Source organism: Canis lupus, chromosome 4 (assembly GCF_003254725.2).
Source record: "Canis lupus dingo isolate Sandy chromosome 4, ASM325472v2, whole genome shotgun sequence".
Taxonomy (NCBI): domain Eukaryota; kingdom Metazoa; phylum Chordata; class Mammalia; order Carnivora; family Canidae; genus Canis; species Canis lupus.
Window position 1 is genome coordinate 67,011,579 of NC_064246.1, and position 22,333 is coordinate 67,033,911.

Here is a 22,333-nt window from a genome sequence, read left to right on the forward strand (position 1 = left end):
AACCATAAGAAAAAAATCCGACCTAATCTCGACAATAGTGAGATTTTTTTTTAACATACCCGCATCAGAAACTGACAGATCATTCAAAAAACTAAAATTAAAAAAAATTTTTCAAAAAAAAAAAAAAAACCCTAAAATTTTCCCGCAGCTCCTTGAAGGGCAGGCGTCGGCAGGCGGTGCAGGCCGGGCTTCCCAGCGGCTCCCGAGGGCCCAGGCCGCGCCGCGCAGGCGCACGCACTTCCGGCCGCCCTCCCGGAAGAGGCTGGCGCGAGGGGCCGGCCGTGGCCCCGCCCCTGGGCGTATCCCTCGTTGGACGCGGGCCGCTGCTTCCGGAACGTCCTCTCCCCGCGCCGCGCGCGCCACCGCGGGCTAGCTGAAAAGCCACCGGCGCCGTGCCCGTTGCGCACGCGCAGAGGCCGGAGGAGCGGCGGGATGTGGCCTCAGTATGCCTCGAGGAACACCACCCGCTTCTCCTTGCGTCCGCCCTTCCTTCTCCTCCTCTTTGGGCTCCGGCTTGGGCTCCGGCTCCAGCACCAAGTGTCCCGCTCCCGGCCTCTCCTCCCACACGGCCATGACCGCAGACACGTGAGCGCGACGGCCGTAAAGCGCCGCGACGTCGCGCTTTTGTCTTTTCCCATCTTTGGTTTGGGTTCAGGGTCCTCTTGATTTTTCTCTTGTAGGTTTTTGGGTTGAACGCTTAATTGTTTTTTCGTGCGTGTGTTTTAAATAAATGCACTTAGGCTATGCCACCTGTTATAATAAGTAGTACTTCCACTTTTCAGAGTACTGTGATCTTTTTTCTTTAATCTGGATCAAATGGTTTTTAGCTTCAAAACATGATATTTGTAAGTTTATAAATATGTCGTGTATTACTTAGATCCAAGCTTTAAACGGTTACTTTGCACGAGAACCTCCTCTTCAAACCCTATTAAGAATGGGGGAAAAAAAAACAACAAACCCGAACTGCAAAAAAATGCAATGCAACTTTGTAATGTAGGGGAGGGAAAAAAAAACCCTTACCAGGATCTCTTGACGGGTGGTTTCTGTAACAAAAGACATTAAAAAGGGAAAAGCATACAAATCTATGTAAGTTTTAATTGACATAGCAGCTTTCATAAGGAAATGAAGACCCAAAGAAGTTTGAATCAACGCTTATAAAGTTGGACAGAGTGGTAAATTGTGGAAAAGTGACCAAAGGGACTTGGGCGAGGTGACCAGGAAGATAGATAAGGGTTCGCTTAACAGAGTTGGTTTGTACAGATTTCTCTCGGCCTCGACTTCCCCTGGAGTAGAGGAGCACCAGCTGACTCAAAGGGATGAAGTGCCGCCCTCTGGTGATAAAAATGCCTTCCTCCAAGTGCAGGGAGAGCATCTTTTACTTGGGAGTTTTATCTCCCCAGGGATTTTAGGAAAGTTAGGATGGCCTTTGTGCATTGCAATTTTTTTTTTTTTAAGTGACTTTAACTTAAAATAATGAGGTGGCGTTTTCCGAATGCCTTCAGTGAAAATAAATTAGAAATTGTAGATGAAAGGGACAATGTCTTAGAAAACTAAGATACCGGGATTGAGCAGAGAAGACCTAGAAAACCCCCCAAAACAAATAACTATTAAAGAAATTAAATCAGAGTTGAACACATTTCCTTCAAATAGACACCAAGCCTAGATGGTTTCAGAGATTTTACCAACCACTGGAGGAACAGACCATCCTCATCTTATAAAATCTCTTCAAATAATAGAATGGCAGAGAAAACTACCCAGTGCATTGTTGAGATTAATATAACCTTAATATCCAAAACTTTCAAGATTGATATTAGGGGATAAAAGAATGGACAAATCTTGTTTATGAAAATAAATGTAAAAATCTAAATAAATAGCAGATCAAACTCAGAATCGTATAACGATTAATACATTATGACCAAGTATGGTTTATCTCCAGAGGGCAAGGAAGAAAATAGATTAATCCATCATAGTAATTTAAATTTTGTGTATTGAGTTTACGGTGGGGTAAGCACTGTTCTAGGCATTTAGCAAGGTAATAAAGGAGAAAAGCCTTGAGGTGCCTGGCTGGCTCAGTCTGTAGAGCACCTGAGTCTTGACTTGGACTAGTGAGTTTGAGTCCCACATTGGGTGTAGAGATTACTTTAAAGATTTTTTTTAAATAAAGGAGAAAAGCCTTTCATTGCTATACAGGATTTGAGAAGGAAGAGATTAAAAAAAAAAAGTATGTTTACCTAGAAAACCAAAGAATATCAACTCCAAACTTACAACTAAAAAAAAAGTACAGCAAAGTTGTTGGCTACAAGATCAACATAATCAACAGCATTTTTACACATCAAAAAAAAAATTAGAAAAGGTAATTTTTCTTTGTTTTTAAAGATTTTATTTGTTTATTCATGAGAGACACACACAGAGAGAGGCAGAGACACAGGCAGAGGGAGATGCAGGCTCCATGCAGGGAGCCTGATGTGGGACTCGATCCCAGGTCTCCAGGATCACACCCTGGGCTGAAGGCGGCAGCGCTAAACCCCTGAGCCACCCAGGCTGCCCTAGAAAAGGTAATCTTTCAAAGACCATTCACAATAGCACAAAACTTATAAGGATATATAACAATATTTTATTATTTTTTCATAAAGGTCTTAAAGGACATCAAAGAAACCCTGAATAACTAGAGAGATAATTGCATATTTATGGATGGGAAAGCAGTATTTTTTTCAGATGTCTGCTCTCCCAAAATTTAGTTGTAAATTCAGTGCAATTCCAGCCAAAGCTCCAAAGATTTTTGAAGAACTTAAGCAGATTCTAAAATGTATAGGAATGGTAAAGAGCCAAGAACAGTCAAGACAATTTTGAAGAATCAGTTGGATAAGTAAACTTAATTGTGTTAGGTATTAGGATTGATTAAAAAGTCACCTTAATTGAGACAGTATGGAACAGATGCCAAGATAGGTAAATAGAGCAATGAAACAAGAGAAAGCCCAGAAACAGACCTATGTGTATGTGGGAGCATGAAGACTTAAGGGGTGTTTGTGCATCAGTGAGACTGGGCAGTTCCACTGTGGAAAGGAAGCAATCCTGCCAACAAAAGATCCCTCTGTCCTAAAAGAGAAAAGAGAACAGAATATATTATTGAATGAGCGTTAGCAGATTTACAAGCCTGAAAGTGATTCTGAAGTTAGAACAGAATTGCACATATTTTATGCAAGAAAAAAGAAGAAAGAATAACTTCTTATCTCCTCAAAAAATGGGGGTTTACCTCGTGTGGCAGTCCGTGTGCATCTTGGAAGAGACCCTGAGCTAATTCCAGAGGTACATTTTTACATACCTAGAGGTTCTTTGGCAGTTACCTTAGATATATAGTTATAGTATGACAACTGGAGACTGGGTTTAATCCTTAGAGAAATTTGCCTCTTGCAAAGCTTAGGGTAAGAACTCAGGTTCACTATGTCTCTAATGAAACACTCTTAAGAAAGAAGGGAAGGGGGGAATGGTCTCTTTGTCCTTTATAAATGGAGAAAATTTTTATTTACCTTTATGATTCTGAGCTATTGGTTATCCTAATGCAAATGATTCCTTTTCTGGCTCACAACATACATAAAACAAATTCTAGGTGTAAAAAGTAAAACTTTTTTTTTTCATTAGATAATATTTATTAGGGGCACCTAGGTGGCTCAGTCAGTTAAGCGTCTGCCTTAGGCCCAGATCATGATCTTGAGGTCCTGGGATAGAGCCCCACATCAGGCCCCCTGCTCAGCGAGGAGCCTGCTTCTCCCTCTACCTCTGCCACTCCCCATCACTTGTGTGCTCTCTCACTCACCTCTCTCAAATAAATAAAACTTGAAAGAAAATTTTATTTTTTTAAGATTTTATTTATTCATGAGAGACACAGAGAGGCAGAGACACAGGCAGAGGGAGAAGCAGGCCCCATGCAGGGAGCCCGACGCGGGACTCGATCCCAGGTCTCCAGGATCACACCCTGGGCCAAAGGCGGCGCTAAACCAATGAGCCGCCCGGGCTGCCCAAGAAAGAAAATTTTAAAAAGAAAATATTTATTGAGCACTAATTATGTCCTGGACACCAAGGATATGAAAATGGATAAAGTACTGTCCTTTCTTCTTATTTTTTTTTTTAGTACTGTCCTTTCTATCAAGGAGTATAGATTCTAGCAAAGAGAATAGACATAAACCAAAAAATGAAGATAAACTACAAACACTCTAAAAGAAAGTATAGGGTACCTGGGGGAAACCTGTTGAGAGTTGATGATGGGATCTGATGCCAGGTGACAAGTCCTCAGCTGGTCACCCTAAACTATGCTTGTGGGGGAAATTGTCCAGGAGGCTGGTTTAGTTAAGGCAGGACTCACACTGGCTGGAACTTTAGCCTCAAGCCCCAACATGGAACCTGAGACCTGGTGAGCTGGTGTCTGTGGCTGAGAACTGGCAGGCTTGATTGCTAAAAAGTGAAGCTTTTAAAACAATGTTATTTTTATGATTTCTGGCTGAATAAGACATAATAGCAAACCATAAGGAAAAACTCTAAACATAGTTAAAAAATAAGCTACCAGGTGGGAGAAATCACCTTTCCAAAGAGATTCCCAGATAGGGCTCTTGGACTGAAACACTCTGGAATGTCCTTTCCAAAGCAAAGGGACATGTCTGGGGCAGTTAGGAAAGGATGTGGGGTGGAGCAGAATAAGCCTCACAATAAGCCAGAGACCATTGCTCACCCACACCTCTGGGTCCTGCACTTTTATTAAGCCCGCTATGAAGATTTCTTTTTTACTTGCAATAATTTTCTTCCCACATTTCCTTCTGGGAACCCCTACTCCATCAGACAGGCCTGTGTTTGTGTAAACTCCAGCTTTGGAACAAAAGCAGGTTCTTTCCCATGGGATTCCTTGCTTTATGCAGTGGAGGACCAGGGTGCTCTGGGGAAGGCTTAGCTCTTACCAGCTTGCTTTCCGAACTAGGTAACTGTATCAATTGAATTAAAACCATGTAAATGCAGAAGAACCATCACCTAATCCCTTTTTTTCAACCTTATTGCCCCCTCTAAATCTTTCCTATCTGGAAGTTCTGGACCATCATCAGTATAGAGGAAGTTGCGGACCATTCTTTGAAATGGAATTATTCTGACAAGAGGCTCAATGAAAAAACCTGTAGGGGGCGATGTTCTCCAAAAGAATCTTAACATTGCCCAGGGAGCCTGATGTGGGACTCAATCCGGGAACTCCAGGATCATGCCCTGAGCCAAAGGCAGGTGCTCAACCACTGAGCCACCCAGGAGTCCCCCCTCCTTTTTTTTTTTTTTTTTTTAAGATTTATTTATTTTAGAGAGAGAGAGCAAATGGGGGAGGGGCAGAGAGAGAACCCTCAAATAGACTCCCCACTGCACAGGGAGTCAGATGAAAGCCTGGATCCCAGGACCCCAGGATCATGACCTGAGCCAGAGTTGGCCGCTTAACCAACTGAGAGCCACCCAGCTGCCTCAAGTTTGTTCCTTTTTATTGCTGAGAAATATTCCATAGTATAGATGTGCCACAGTTTATCTAACCATTCGGCCACATCTGGACTGAATCCAGTGTTTTGGGGAAAGCTAGAATTACAAATAAAGCTGCTGCAAACATTCATGTGCAGATTTTTGTGTGAACACATGCTTTTTATTTCTCTGGTCAACCAGTGTCTTTTTATTTTTTATTTTTTTAAAGATTTGTTTATTTATATATTCATTCATTCATAGAGGCAGAGACACAGAGGAAGAAGCAGGCTCCATGCAGGGAGCTTGACGTGGGATTCGATCCCGGGTCTCCAGGATCACACCCCAGGCTGCAGGAGGCGCTGAACTGCTGCGCCACGGGAGCTGCCCAACCAGTGTCTTTTTAAACAACTCTAATTAAAGCAGATCCTTGAGGTTTGTGAGGGATCCATTTGGAAAGCCACCTGTGTCCTCACATTCTCAATATTAGAAATATTTATACAGGCTCCCAGCTTGGTTCTAAATCACACGCAACTCATGTCTGTCTAGGAGCACCATTTCTTGTGCGTAACCTCATACCCCAACTTGGCTACCTTCTTTATATATATTTATTTAATTTTGTTTAATCAGGTAATAACGCTGTAAAGAAATAGGAAACATTAAGACAGTTGTAAGGAACAAACTGAAGAATTAGATCCTAGAATAACCTTGGTGAATAAATACTTCATACTTTTTTTTTTTTTTTTACCTTTTTCAGACTTTCACCCCTTTTCTTTGGGGGGGTTTTAAATTTTAGACTTTGACCCCTTTGGTCTTTGTTCAGAGCCAAAGATTTTCCTTTCTGGGGGCATTTCAAAACACCCCAAAATGTTTTTCTTCCAGAAATGTCTTTGTGCAAGGAGTTCAGGCCTTGGAGTCAGGCAACCAGTATTCCAACAGGCTTTACCACTTACACTGCTGTGGGATGTTGGGCAAGTGTACTAACCTCTCTGAATCTCGTTTTTCTCCTGTAGCATGAGGATAATACTAGTATCTGATTCATAGGGTACAGTGAGACGATCAATGAGAAATGCTAAATGCTCTATACATTTTAGCAGAAACTCCTCTCCAAGTCAAGTTAAAATAATGCAGGGTTCACCGAAGGTTGTTTGAAGGAGACTAGGAGGGGAGAATTCTATCAGATTTCCCAGAGAAAATGCCAGCGCTGAGGCCTCTCCCTCAAAATCCAGCCCAGGCCAATCCTCCCAAGGTCAGCCAGGCAGGCCAGCTCAGTGTCCCTCATGTCCGCAGGGGCTCCTTTCTTCCTCAGTTCTGTGTGTCTCACCCTGGGCTTTGACAATTCCGCCAATCGTGCTGGCACTGACCACCCCGCCAAGGAATGAAGACTGTGAGCTCTTAGGCTACGCTTTGTTTTCCTTTTTGTTTTGGTTCTTACCCTTCTTTTTTTTTTTTTTTTGTAAGATTTTATTTTTTTTATTTATGGTAGACAGAGAGAGGCAGAGACACAGGAGGAGGGAGAAGCAGGCTCCATGCCAGGAGCCCGACGTAGGACTTGATCCTGGGACTCCAGGATCGCGCCCTGGGCCAAAGGCAGGCGCTAAACCGCAGAGCCACCCAGGGATCCCCCAGTTTTGGTTCTTATCCTGCTTGCTGTTCGAGGGGCTCACGTTTCCACAGTGGGGACACAGATGCATTTTCTTGCTGTCTGGCTGGTCATCCAGGGTCATCCGTGAGCTCCATGAACAACTTCATGGTCCTTCCTAGCATCGAGCCAGAACTGTGATCCCAGCTCACCAGTGACAGAAGCCACTTCACCACCTCTGTGATGACAACTTCTTCTTTCCTTCTCCTTTGTCTTTAACCCTGGCAGTCAGCAGGAATGCTGCTCTGACCCGCTGTGTTGGTTTGGACAAACATTTGCCTTCTTAGTAGCTTATTTATCAGTAAGATGAAGAGATGTCCAGTAGGCACGTTTCCCCCTAGAGAGGAAGATTGGCCTACATGGCTGCTGAGTCTTCAGGGAGCTTGGTTGCCTAACTTTTTGAGCACTCTTCAAAGGATTCCATCTCTCTTGGTCTTTTATATTTCCAGCTGCCTCAGAAGGGCACCGGTCACTTCTGTCAACATATAATAAATCTGGCCTGCTTCTTGCCTTTTGATAGTTAATCCGATTTAGATTCAATGATCTCCAGCCACGTGTGTGCATCCTACCTTAATATATGAGAAATGTAATCCAGTTTACTAAGTAGATAGAGGTGCTGGGTGCTTTTCTGGTATAAAACTATTCTTTGAATTGATGTCAGCTCTCAGATAACTGAAATTCCTAACCACACAGGTTTGCCTATGATTCTTAATACCCTCAATGCTTCTGAAAGTCCATTTCATATTTTATAGCTGCTTGGGTTGAAACTTATAGAAGCGCTCTTGAGTATTAGCTCTCTGAAGATAGTAATTCTTCATGTCTCTACTCCCAAGGTCTAACGTAGTGATTCACTATATATAAGAATATATATATATATATATATATATATAGAGAGAGAGAGAGAGAGAGAGAGAGAGATCACTTACATAGTAAGGTGGTGAATGAATGGATGGATACATGAATAAACCCAAAACTTTGAGATATTAAAATAGTTTGACTTGGAGAGTAGGCAGCACAGTGTAGCTGAAGAAGCAATGAGTTTTAGGAAATGAATGCATTGATTAATGTAAGGACAACCAGTATTCTGTTCTCCTATAGCACTTAACAAATGGAAATATAATTCACATACCATAAAATTCACCATTTTAAAATGTACAATTCAGGGCACCTGGGTGGCTCAATCAGTTGAGCGTCTGCCTTCAGCACCGGTCATGATTCTGGAGTCCTGGGATTAAGCCCCACATCAGGCTACCTTTTCAGTGGAGACCCTGCTTCTCCCTCTCCCCCTGCTCATGCTCTTGCTTTCTCTCACTCTCTCTCTCTCAAATAAATACAATCTTAAAAAAATAAAGTGTACAATTTAGTGGTTTCTTAGTATATTCACATATTTGTACAACTATCACTACTATCCAGTTCCAACATGTTTCATTAACCCCAAGAGAGACCATGCACCTGTTAGCAGTCACTCACCATTCTCACCAACCCTGACCCCTGGCAACAACTAATCTACTCTCTCTATATATAGATTTGCCTGTCCCAGACATTTCATATAAATGGAACCATACAATATGTGGCCTTTTGAATCTGCTTTTTTCACTTGTAACCCCAGTCTGCTTTGAACATCAATCTGTTAACATTTGTTTTGCTGTATTGTGATTATTTACCTCTCTGCCTCCCACTGGACTATTAAATATCACAATGGCAGAAACTGTGCCTTATTTATCTCAACATTTCCAATGCAGAGTTCAGGACTTGGCACAGAGTGGACACTCAGTAAATGTTTGCTTTTCTTATTCCAGTGAATCTGATTGGTTGGTGCTTGGGTATTCCTCTCTGCACACTCCTTATATGCATAACAAAATGAAAACCCCCTTACTGGGTCTAGGTTGAGAGGAAAGAGGTAGATTCTTATGGCATGACGTAGCTTCCACTGGGAAAGGTAAACACTTTCCTTGTTTGGGCTGCTGCAGACTTGCATGACAGCTAAATTAAAACAGAAGTGAGGCTGAGCACAACCATTAACACTCTATATCACTTATGTGGATATATTTCAACTACAGTAATTCAAATTAGTGGTTTAAAAGTTATTGAGAGCTGTCTGAGTGGCTCAGTTGGTTGAGTATCAGACACTTGGTTTCAGTTCAGGTCATGATTTCAGGGTCCTGGGATCAAGCCCCAAGTCAGGCTCCGTGCTCAGTGTGGAATCTGCTTTGCTCTTTTTCCCTCTGCCTCTCCTGCTTAGACGTGTCTGTGTGTGTGTGTGTGCGCGCACACACGCACTCTCTCAAATAAATTAATCTTTAAAATTTTTTAAAAATAAAGGTTATTGAAGACACTCATTTTTGCAAATGGATTTATGTAAATATTATACATACACATATGGGAATTGTATGTATAATATAATTTTCCAAGAATTAAAAATATATGTATTGGGCTGATGGTAAGTTGTTACTGATCTGTATCTCAAGCTGAGATTCTATTCTAAATATGGCAGCATTGGACTATTCAGGACAGGTGGGACAGGAGAAGAAGGTAAAAGTCACTCTTTCTGGAGAGAAAGAGCGCCAGCTAGTTTTATACAGATCCTTCATGAGGTTCTGAAACTAGGGGCAAGGCATTTTCCCAAGGCTCTGGAGATGACTGGAAGTCAGCACAGAGGTTCTTTCATCATTGTTGACAGGAGTATACTGGTCTAGGACTTGGACTCTGTGAGATGTACAACCAAGAAAAGCATACTCTTCTCCCCATATTCTGGAGACAGTTCCTTCTACGGGAGTGTTCCACTCCCTCTCTCAATCAGGTGAGGTTTAAAAAAATAGAAATATCGATGCTTGTTGAAAATTTGCCCCCTCTCTAGAAGTAGTCTTTACTTATAAATTTGGGCATATTTATTTCTATAATTTTCCCTCTGTATATGTGTCACATTCTTTTTATAAAAATGGGATCATCCTTGTACTGAAACTTGCTTTTCTCACTTAATGATCAGTTATGGACATTCATCTGTCTTAGGGTACATATACAGATATACTTCATCCTTTATTCCATTTGGATGTACTGTTACTTAACTATTGGTAGACATTTAGGTGAGCTGGAATGTTCTGCTGTTGTGACCAGCTGTGCACCTGTCGTTATGACTTGTGGGAGCCTTTTGGAAGGATGGAATTCCAGAAGCACAATGTAGGAGGTCACAAGGGTTATAGCCTCAGCATTGAGTTCCAGATGTGCCTCCTCTACTGTAGCCTCTTGAGGACAGGGACATACTGTTCTATGGACTTGTGTATCCCCCCTGCATTGTGCCTAGAACATTTTTTTTTTAAGATTTTATTTATTTATTTATGAGAGACACACAGAGAGGGAGAGGCAGAGACACAAGGAGAGGGAGAAGCAGGCTCTATGCAGGGAACCTGACGTGGGACTCGATCCTGCGTCTCCAGGATCACACCCTGGGCTGAAGGCGGTGCCAAACCGCGGAGCCACCCGGGCTGCCCTAGAACATTTTAAATGCTCAATAAATGTTGTTAAACAATTGAATGTATGAGTGAATAAATGAATAATATTGGAAAGTTTTGATCCTCCAAGAGTGAGACACATTAACATCCTTTTTTTTTTTTTGAGTGACATAAATATTCTTAGTTTCATATTCAGTTTCTCCACTACTCCATAGTTGTGAGTGAGCTGATGTGTCCATGTGGACAAAGCATGGATAGAGATCTTCCCCTGTCCTAAGAGCAGGTGCCTCTATTGCTTAGAACTGACATGATAGAGGGATCTAAACATTTCTTTCTTTCTTTCTTTTTTTTTTTTTTGATCTAAACATTTCTTTGAGCACCTCATTCAGTGGCTAACTTTTGTTATTATGAGGCTGCCACCTACACCCACTATTGACTGTAATTTCTAAAAAATATTTTTAAAATTTGCTACCCACTTGGTGGAATGGGAAGCATAAGAGAATATTGTGGGCATGAGGCACAGAGGAGTCTGCAGATACATGTTTTAGTAGGGGGTTGGATTTCCTTTCATATTTGTATTGCCTTCCTTACATCTGGGGAACCTAAGTTTCTCCTAGCTTGACCTACTTCTCCAGGCACTCCCCAGCTTAATGCATTTTGCTTATCATTGCAAGATGGATTTTCCTAAAACGCTTCTCCTTTCCCAAATCTTTAATGGTCCCTGCTTCATAAAAGCTAAACCTTAGATTTACATTTAGGGCCTCAGTGGTGTTGACCTTAGCCTATCTTTTGAACCATATTTCCCACCACTCACCTTCCTAACTACTCAGTTCAGACAAAGTGGTCGATTTTTCTCCATACCCTCAATGCATCTTGGGCTTTCCTGTCTCAGAATTTTTAAAAAAGATTTTATTTATTTATTTGAGAGAGAGAGAGAGAGAGAGAGAGAGCATGAGGAGCTGGGAGTGAGCAGCAGAGGGAGAGGGAGAAGCAGACTCCCCACTGAGCAGAGAGCCTGATGTGGGGCTCGATCCCAGGACTGAGTCAGCCGGGCACCCTACTGTCTTAGAATTCTTATCCATCCACTTCCTTTAGTCTCAACAAGTTGTCTTCAATTTTTTACACCCCTCAAAATCCTCAAAGATTCATCCAAATCCTTCCCTGCTCCAGGGGCCCATGTGGTCCTCTTCTAAACTATGTGTGACACTCTGTCAATCTCACTACTTTCATCTCTAATCAAGTCAATCTTCAATCCACTAGCATCGTTGTCTGGAGCTGTTTTTCATCTCTTCAGTGGTGTTGTGTTTTTGCCTTAATGTTTTATCTTCCCCCAATACAGTGTAAGGTTCTGGAAGGGAGAGACATGTCCTGTCCCAGGTCTGCATTCACAAACCCTCTGCAAGTGTTTGCCCCTTGCTTCAGTAGATTGGCATTCTGTTTCTCTGGAATCTGAGAGCCAGACATAATGTAATGAGCACTGGTTGTTTAAATGATGAATCACTGAACTCTGCTTCTGAAACTAATAATAAACTATATGTTAATTAATTGAATTTAAATAAAATAAAAAAAAGAAGAAAGCCAGGGCATTATTTGTTTGTTTTTGTTTTAAAATTCTAGCATAGTTAACATACAATGTTACATTAGTTTCAGGTGTACAGTATAGTGACTCAGCAGTTCCATATATCACTCTGTGCTCATTAGGACAAGTGCCCTCCTTCATCCCCATCATCTGTTTCACCCATCCCCCCCCACCTGGTAACCATCAATTTGTTCTTTAGAGTCAAGAATCTATCAGCTTAAAAAAAAAAAAAGAATCTATCGGTTTGTTTCTCTCCCTTTCTCGCTTTTCTCTCTCTCTTTCTTTCTTTCTTTCTTTCTTTCTTTCTTTCTTTCTTTCTTTCTTTCTTTCTTTCTTTCTTTCTTTTCTTTCTTTCTTTCTTTTCTTTCTTTCTTTCTTTCTTTCTTTTCTTTCTTTCTTTTTTTCTTTCTTCTCTATCTTTGCTTATTTGTTTTGTTTCTTAAATTCCACATATGAGTGAAATCATATGGTATTTTTTTTCTCTGACTTATTTCACCTAGCATCATACTCTCTGGCTCTATCCATGTTGCAAGTGGCAAGATTTCTTTCTTTTTGATGACTGAGTAATATTCCACTATATATATATATACATATATATATGAGATAGATCTATATATCTATATATATAGTGGAATATATATATTAGATAGATAGATAGATAGATAGATAGATAGATATGATGGACACTTAGGATGCTTCAATAATTTGGCTATTATAAATAATGCTGTTATAAACATAGGGGTGCATGATGTATCCCTTTGAATTAGTGTTTTTGTATTTTGGGGATAAATACCCACTAATGTGATTACTGGATTATAAGGTAGTTCTGTTTATGGAGGAACCTCCATACTGTTCTCCACAGTGGCTGCACCAGTTTGCATTTGCACCAACAGTGCAGAAGGGGTCCTTTTTCTCCACGTTCTCACCAACCCTTGTTGTTTCTTGTGTTTTTGATTTTAGCCATTCTGACAGGCGTGAGGTGATATCTCATTGTAGTTTTGATTTGCATTTCCCTGATTATGGGTGATGATGAGCATCTTTTCATATGTCTGTTGGCCATCTGGATGTCTTCTCTGGAGAAATGTCTGTTCATGTTTTCGGCTCATTTTTTAATTGGATTATTGGGTTTTTTAAAAAAGATTTTATTAATTTATTTGAGAAAGAGAGAGAACATAAGCGACATAGGGGGTAGAGGAAGAGGGAGAAGTAGACTCCCACTGAACAGGGATCCCCATGTGGGGCTCAATCCCAGGACTCTGAGACCATAACCTGAGTGGAAGGCAGGTGCTTAACCGACTGAGCCACCCAGGTGCCCTGGATTATTTCTATTTTTAGTTTCTAGGCCATTGTTCTATGAATTGTAAGATGTAACATTTTATTTCTTTTCTTCTTTTAGCTATACTTCCCATTGCCTCTAGCTGTTGCACTGAGGTTTCACATCATATCTCCAGAAGGCTTCTGGAGAGAGTGAATATATGTCGCATCCAGAGAGCTGATGGGGATTGTGACTTGGCTGCTGTCATGTGAGTGCTCTTCAGCAGGGAGGTCTCAACTCGTCCAGTGATCATTTCTTGGCCTGTGAGCAATAGATTGGGAAGTCTTTGCCTCATATGCAGCATACAAATAATCAGTCAAACAAGGGAGGGGAGAGCAAATATTCCACCTTTCTGGCCCCAGGCTCCTTGGAGTAAGCACACAGTCTCTCAGGACTGGCATGTGCAGAGCCCCACGCTAGCCTCTGCCACCCTGCACAGCAGTGCTGTGATTCAGGATAAATACCTTCAGTCTATTGGACAATGTGTATGACTTTCCTAAGCAAAAGTAGGGGCATTCTGAGTGAAAAACAAAACAAAAATAAAAACAGGTGTCTCTGTTCTGTTTTGTGGCTTTAACTATAGCTTTTTCCAGGCAAGTTTATGGGTTGCTGTCATTTTTTACTCTCTGAATTCATCAGGACTGTATACAAGGTTCAAACAGAAGTATAGAGATGTCTGTACCTGTCACATGCAATCAAGCACAAATGCCCATCTTTGCTCTTGATTCTGGGCTGTTGGCTCGTGGTGAACCCTTCCACGCTTACCTCTGGCTCACTTATTAAAATCTTCAGATTTCTATGTTCTTCATGTCCCCATGGAAACTAACTTCTGAAATGCATTGGTATTTAGCAAATCTGGATTCTGACAACAATGCTGTGAGGAAGGCATAAATTATCTCCATGTCACACAAGGTAAAGCTGTGCCTGAGGCATACAGAGTTAACCTGGTGACATGTAGCTAGAGAATGGCAGAGATGGGATGTGAACAAGGTCTCTTTGTTCAGAACACCATATACTGTATATACTTCAGAGTTCTCTCAAAAGTGATGATGGGACCAACCATAAAGTATTCTTCCCAAACTTCATGTGTCTGGCACATTCAAGTCATAAGGACACTGTATTAGGCATCTCCCTGGTGGACTGGTTTTAACACCACTTATGGTCCCAGGGGATGCTAATGAGCCATTTGGTATCCCCTTCTCTGGGCTGCAGATAAGCCCATTGCTTATGCCTGAGTTCCTGAGTCACTGAGAAGCCTCTTTATTTATTCAATGAATTCAACAAATAGTTATTGATTAATGTTTATGTACCAAGTGCCATTCTATCCTCAGCTTGTGTTGGGGATGCAGCAGCAACAAAATAGACTGCCCTCCTAGACTCTCCAGGCAACTCTATTCAGCTGGGTCCTGCAGACCATTCTCTGAGATTTAAGATACACTTTTTCCTCTTTCAAAGGGATTGATCTATTACCCAACTCTGAACCACACTGCTCCAAGACAAGATTCTTACAAGTTCAGAGGAAGAGTTTGTAAGACAACCATTGACAGATTTCCTTCAGGTCAGGGGGCTGTTTTTCCTGAAATTTGTGGGTCTGAATGTATGAGCATTTTTTGGAGCAAAGGTTCATAGATTTTGTAAGCTCCAAAAGGATCTTAGATATGATATAGTTTAAAAATCACACTGAGGAGGGAAGTACCTGGATGGCTCAGTTGGTTAAGCGTCTGACTCTAGATTTTGACTCAGGTCATAATCTCAGAGTCATGAGATCAAGCCCCACATCAGGGTGGAGCCTGCTTGAGATTCTCTCTCCCTCCCTCTCTGCTCCCTGATCCCCTGCCCGTGCTCTCTCTCTCTTTTAAAAAATAATCACACTTGAGGTTAGATGTGCAGAGAAAGATAATTCTGGCTCGAACTTCTAATGAGCATGAGTGTCTATGTGGCAGGAGGGTAAGGATTGAGGACTCTCAGCTTCTCCTCAGATCCTGGCACCACACTAGATCCATTCCCTTCCATGGTTTAGTCACTGGGAACCAGTGTTTCCTAAAGCAATCCAGGGAAAACTTTCTAGTGAGGTACCTAATGAGGGGTGTTCCAAGTTCCCAACTTCTTTCAAAAACTCCTTTAGTACATGGCCAAGATTCTAACAGACTTTTATTTAATCTGAATAAATTGTGCTGGTAATAGTTGGAGAGTGAAAAATCCGTAGGCAGTTCATGGATAGATAGTACTCTGGAAAATTGAAAACATTTCAGTATTTGAGTCAGATCTACCCACTTGCCTTTCTGGCTACTCTCAGAAATACCAAATTCTCAACCGTCACTTCTGCCTCATTGACATACGTCACCTCAGAATATGGAAGCCTCCGTAAGGAATCCCATGGGACTCCCTGGAAGGCATGGGGAAAGAAGCAGAAGAAATTTCTTTCTGTATATAAGAGTAAGAGTAGTTCATGGGAATTAGTAGGAGATGCCATTGGTAACAGGATTTTCAGGAAAAAAAATTTGGAGATAAGAAAGTATGAGAGATCTAAAAAGATATAAAAACAGAAGTGATGTAAGTTCTCATTTGATAAGGGAAAATATGATTTAAAAAACATGACTTTTCATTTTAAAAAGCATTTGATTTTAATTCAAGAGAAGTACAGGGATCCCTGGGTGGTGCAGCGCTTTAGCGCCTGCCTTTGGCCCAGGGCGCGATCCTGGAGACCCGGGATTGAATCCCACATCGGGCTCCTGGTGCATGGAGCCTGCTTCTCCCTCCGCCTGTGTCTCTGCCTCTCTCTCTCTCTCTCTCTCTCTCTCTCTCTCTGTGACTATCATAAATAAATAAAAATTTTAAAAAAATAAAAAAAATAAAGAGAAGTACAGGTTTGTAAATTGGCCTGCTGTGCTATAAGACAGCTGAAAAATAGACTAGTTATGACCTCATCTCAAGTAAGGTGAAATTTGACCAGGTAGTATTTTTTTTTTTAAAGATTTTATTCATTTATTCATGAGAGACACAGAGAGAGAGAGAGAGAGAGAGAGAGAGGCAGGGACACAGGCAGAGGGAGAAGCAGGCTCCACACAGGGAGCCCGACATGGGACTCGATCCCGGGACTCCAGGATCACACCCTGGGCTGAAGGCAGGTGCCAAACCACTGAGCCACCCAGGGATCCCTGACCAGGTAGTATGTTTTTTTATCATAAATTGCAGACGTTCTTTGTTGTTTTTTTCTAACATTCAACATAAATAGATAAAGGTTCTCTCATTTTCAAATTGTTTTAGTACAGATCATGTCTTTACTCCTGTAAAATGTGGTTCCTTAACTTTGAGTACGTAAGTTTGAGACATATTTTATTTTACTTTTTAAATTTTATTTATTCATGAGAGACACACACAGAGAAAGGCAGAGACACAGGCCAAGGGAGAAGCAGGCTCCATGCAGGGAGCCTGACGTGGGACTTGATCCCGGGTCTCCAGGATCACATCCTGGGCCGAAAGCGGCGCTAAACCACTGAGCCACCCGGGCTGCCCGAGACAAATATTTTAAATGCAGAAAACACTGCAAGTGTTGGCAATATATCTCCCCAAAGCATGTGTTATGAATCACAAGTAACAAATATAAGTGAGTTTCTAGTGAACTCACTAGATTTCTTTCCTTTTCCTTTCCTGCCTAGAACAGGTCTGTTGTTTCACGCCCTGTAGATGATCATTGTAACTTTCCTCCGAGAGGAGGGTTTGCTTGTTAAAACCCATCCACAGCAGCTTCATTAAAGAGCTTCTGGCTGTTTCTTGGCATAAACACAGTACAAAGTTGTTTATCTTGGGCAGAGGGCTGAGGTTTTGGAAGCACACAGATATCTGTTGGGAAGAAAACTTGGAGTTATTAAATAAAGTTATCTGGGAAGCTTAAGCATTTTTTCAAAAGTGATTGTTGTGGGACTGTTGTGCTTAGGGGAAGCGGCAATGAAATCAGGTAAAGGGAAGAGTTACAGGTGGCAGGGCCACCCCTGTAGGTCTGTCAGACCCTCTCTAGCTTCTTTCTTTTGGGCAAAAGAATCAGGATCAACCTTATGGTTCTTAGAGCCTGAACTCTCCACCAAGAAATACACAACGGGCTGAGTCAGGGCCCTGCAGAATAGGAGGGAGGAGGGGGGAGGGGGGGAAGAGAGAGTGTGGAATAGGCTACCCCTTGTCTAACATTATCTCATCTCATCTCTCTCTCTTTTTAAGACTTTATTTATTTATTTATTTGGGAGAGAGAGAGTGCAGGAGCAGGGGAGAGGGAGAGGAGAAGCAGGTTCCCTGTTGAGCAGGGAGCCTGACACAGATGCAGGACTCGATCCCAGGACCCTGCAATCATGACCTGATCCCAAGGCAGACGCTTAACTGATTGAGCCACCCAGGCACCCACCTCATCTCCTTTTATTATGATGAGAGAATGCACAGGGGTTGCCAGTGCAGGCTTAAGTAGTCTTTAAACTTTAAGATTTTAAAACATCAGGCGGCCTGGGTGGCTTAGGGGTTTAGCGCTGCCTTCAGCCCAGGGTGTGATCCTGGAGACTCGGGATCAAGTCCCACGCCGGGCTCCTTGCATGGAGCCTGCTTCTCCCTCTGCCTGTGTCTCTGCTTCTCTCTATGTGTCTCTCATGAATAAATAAATAAAAATCTTAAAAAAAAAGATTTTAAAACATCACAGCATCTTGGATTTGGAGGCTGTGTTCTGGTAGCTGATATTTTCCCCTTGTATTACATTGAGAAGTCAAGGCCCCACTAGACTGCATCCCTAGGGCTGTGCACCTCCCGGGTCCTCTGTCCGCCCTGCCCCACTGGGGGCTCACCTTCAGCTCCTGCACCAGTGCCCTCCCTGAAGCTCCCCACTCACTCCTCACAGAACGAGAGTTGAGGGCTAGTTCCCTCCTGTGAGCCTTGTGGGCCTACCTGGATGTCAGTGGAGTCTTTGCCACTGGTGTCTGCTTGGATGCCTGCTGACACCACAGGGAAAGGAGAGAGTTTGAGTCCTTTGGGAAGGAGAGGAGCTTCAACTCTTTTCTGTTTCTTCCCCTTCTGAGTCCTACAGCAGGTTCTCTCCTGTACTGGCCAAAGCAAACCAACTGGCCACAGTGACAGGGAGCTTTCCTTTAGAAGACCTCTGGGTGTAATACAGGCTGAGAACGGATTGTCCTCCTATCACGAAGCCTCACTGCTTTCAAATTAATATTCCACATGCTGGCTTTATGATGCTTACGACACAGGCCTTTGCCAGCTTTTGCTCTCATTGCAGGAGTCCCCACGCTGGCTGCTATTCCTCTTGGCTCACCTGGAGAAACCAGCAACCTGCTCTCTGTCCCTCCGGAAGGGGGCCAGGGGGCTCATTTTCCCCACACACAGAACTGTTGTCTACGCGGAGCCTGCAGGATCCCTGAGATTTAAGAAGAGCTAGATGGCACCTGAGTGCAAATTAAAAGTCACAATATTTTTGGTAAAAAAGCTCTTTCAGTTACTAGAAATCGTGAATGCTGCTTTATGGTTCTCCTACCCCGAGGTCAAAATTTAAAACATGGAAACATTGGAGATGGGGTATGAACCTGTAGTATGTTGCAATGTTATCAAACACCTAGAATATTTTAGTTGTTTCATTTTTTAAAAAGCCAGACTTTCTTTTTCTTTTTTTTTTTTTTTAAGATTTTCTTTCTTTTTTTTTTTTAAGATTTTACCCAGGTGCCCCAAGATTTTATCTTTCTTTATTTGAGATAGAAAGTACGAGGAGGGGGGCAGGGGGCAAAGAGAGAGGGAGAAAGTCCAGTGCGGGGCTGGATCCCAGGACCTCGGACCACCACTCAAGCCGAAGGCAGGTGCTCCACCACCTGAGCCACCCAGGTGCCCCCAGACTGTTTCTATTTTGAACAATCTTCACTTCATATCTGTAACTCATTACTGAATTCCTACAGCAAGCCAGACCTTTTCAGGACAATTCCAGACTATCCCTCCCTCAAGGGGCATAGCATCACAGGACAAGGAGAAATTTTGAATGAAAATTCATACAAAAGACAGCATAAGCTACGAACCAAAAGAGAGGGAATGCTGGCAGACTGCAAGGGAAAGCAGGGCATTTAGCTGAGGGAATCTAGAAAAACTTTAGAGGAGACCTTCCAGGTGGGCCATGAGGCGTGAACTGCTTTTGTGGATGAAGCTCCTGGTCAGGAAGGACTGTTGTATTCACTTGGCTTCTCTCCTTTCCCTCACTCTTTGCTTCCTCCTCCTCCTCCTTTCCCTCATCCCCCCCCACCCAAGCTGCCATCCCAGGAGCTGTGGGGGAGCGAAGACTCCAGCTGGTGGTCCACGGCTGTAGGAGGCGGTCTTGAAACTAAACGTGGCAACTGCCTGAGTCACGGAGTTTTTCCTTGGATTTTCTGGCACTGATTTGTCCATCTTCCCTCCCCCACAGCCTTCACGTCAGGCGCAGAAGACTCTGTGTCAGCCCGCACAGTCATGTTATTAAGCAGTGGATGAAAGAACAAGCGGCCAAGAAAAACACCAAAGGCAACATTTGCCACAAGAAACAGGCTGGCAAGAGGAAAAGTAAAGGGGCACATCAGGAGAAACCAGAAATCCACAGCCATAAAAGTCCTTATTAACATGCTTACAAAGGAATCTACACAGACAGTTCCTCAAGTTAAACTTGGCCATGGTTCCTTATAAAGTTATCCTGTGAATGCTCCTTATTGGGAGTCAACAGGGCAAAACAAAATAGATGTTCTAAAGGAACGGTTATACAGGATGCAAATGTAGCCAATAATATGCTCATCTGAAAATGAAATGCGAAGACAACACTTATCTTCATATCATATTTTAAGAGCAGCATACAGATACCATTTCTCCAACATTTTAGTATGAAGGGTTGCAAACCGACAGAGAAGTTGAAAGATTGGTACAATGAACACTTGTATACCTTTCACCTAGATTAATAATTGTTAATATCTTGCCACATTTGTTTTCTCTCTTCTCTCTTTGTGGGAGGTGCGTGTGAATAAAACATTTTATATATAAATACATAATTTTTTTGCTAAACTGACAATAAATTGCAAATGTAACAATACTTCACTTCTCATTCTATTTCTTAGTGTTATAACTTGACATCCCCAAGAATAAAGACCTTTGATATATAATCACATTATCAGGCTTATACCTAAAAATGAACAGTTGTGTCTCATATATTTTATGTGATACATACATATATATATATATATATATCATTTCCAAAATAATCTCTTGTTATGCAGGGAGTACAGTTCTTTCCATTCATACATTAGCTCAGTAGTTGCTTCCTTAACTGCAAAGGCAATCACATTAGTTCAGTAGCACCTGAGAACAGCTTTGAGTTAGGGTATGTGTGTTATACCCCACATAAGAGTGCTGTGTGAGGCTGTTCAACACAAAACAAAACAAAACAAAACAAAACAACACAGCCTTTGTCCACAGTGTATTTTTGTGAATGAGAGTTGGCATGTCAAATGCATCCTCTAGAAAAATAATTAGTGTAATAGTCTTAAGATTTGTTTTCTGAAGTTGATACTGTGGGTTATTTTTGTGAACAGCCTGATGTTTGGGATAAGTCCCAAACAAGTCCTTATTAAACCAGGATTCTGAAGGCAAAAATTATATATGGGATGAATTGTTAAATTGCACATAATTGCATATAATTATATGCATATAATTGTTTAAATTTTCCCCAACTATTTTCAGAGCGTAATTTCGTATAGTTCTTTTAATCAATCAAAGTTCACATATTACAATTAATTGCTATATTTCTTTCTTTTTTAAAATTTCTTTAGTATCTTTTACTTAAGAAAGTCCCTTGGCTTTTTTCCTCTTCTTTCTTCCCGTGGCACAGACTTCTTAAAAAAGGGTCTAGAGCAGAATCTGTTCCACATTCTGGGTTTGCCTGTTTCCTTATGACCACATTCAGGTTTAACAGTTTTGATTAAGAATGCTTTCTAGGTGAATGTGTATATTCCTATTGCATTATTTAGAGTTTGTAAACATTGGAGTTCATTTTCTACAAAGAAAAGTTTGAGCTGAGTATCACCTTAATATCACATCCAATTTGAGTAACTACTGTCATTTGGATTGATCAGCTCTGATGCTGAAAAAACAAAAGTCTGCGTTGCTCAGGAAGCCATCTGCCTCCCACAGTGAGTGCACTAGGGAGGGAACCAGAGCTGGATCCCATGTGGGGTGATTTTAGGCTCTCCTAGAAAGGAGCCTACATCTTAACTCCTGGCCCATCTTTTCCACACCTTGTGGGTGGATCCTGTTGCATGGCTTGTCTTTTGGGGTCCTCGTGGTCCACAGAAGCTTCCAGATGCAGAGTAAGACCTAGTTTTCTTTCTTTCTTTCTTTTTTTAAAAGATCTTATTTATTTATTCTCGAGAGACAGAGAGAGAGGGGCAGAGACATAGGCAGAGAGAGAAGCAGGCTCCATGCAGGGAGCCTGATGTGGGACTCGATCCCAGGATTCCAGGATCATGCCCTGGGGCTGAAGGCAGCCGCTCAACCACTGAGCCACCGGGCGTCCCTAGACCTAGTTTTCGTAAGCAGCCATCAGATGGCAGGAACACAGTGTCCAAGTTGCCAGGTGTCAGATGTCTTGTGCTTCCCTGCTGGCCAATTCCAAGCAGTGATGTTGCCAGGCTGACTTGGAGGTAATAATAGGCAGCAATGGAAGTGCTGAGCTTGATGTAGGTTCAAATATCATCAAATGGCCTAATTCCCTTCATTGACACTAACTTGTATGTGATCGATTTATTCTCACCAACAATCCTTTGAGCTTTTTATTAAAATTTCTGCTTTATGGATAAGGATATCTGAAGCTCGGAGAGGTAAAATTACTT

General features: G+C 42.0%; 1 protein-coding gene across 1 annotated transcript in view; it reads left to right on the top strand.

The window, feature by feature from the left end:
• CCL28 (C-C motif chemokine ligand 28) overlaps positions 1-20,538 on the top strand; it is a 31,415-nt gene extending 10,877 nt beyond the window's left edge. Inside the window, exons 2-3 of the mRNA XM_025434911.3 lie at positions 13,539-13,665; positions 19,888-20,538. Of these exons, the coding sequence (XP_025290696.1) occupies positions 13,539-13,665; positions 19,888-20,077 (317 nt within the window). The 3' untranslated portion in view covers positions 20,078-20,538. The remainder of the gene's footprint in view (positions 1-13,538; positions 13,666-19,887) is intronic.
• Positions 20,539-22,333: the final 1,795 nt, after the last annotated feature.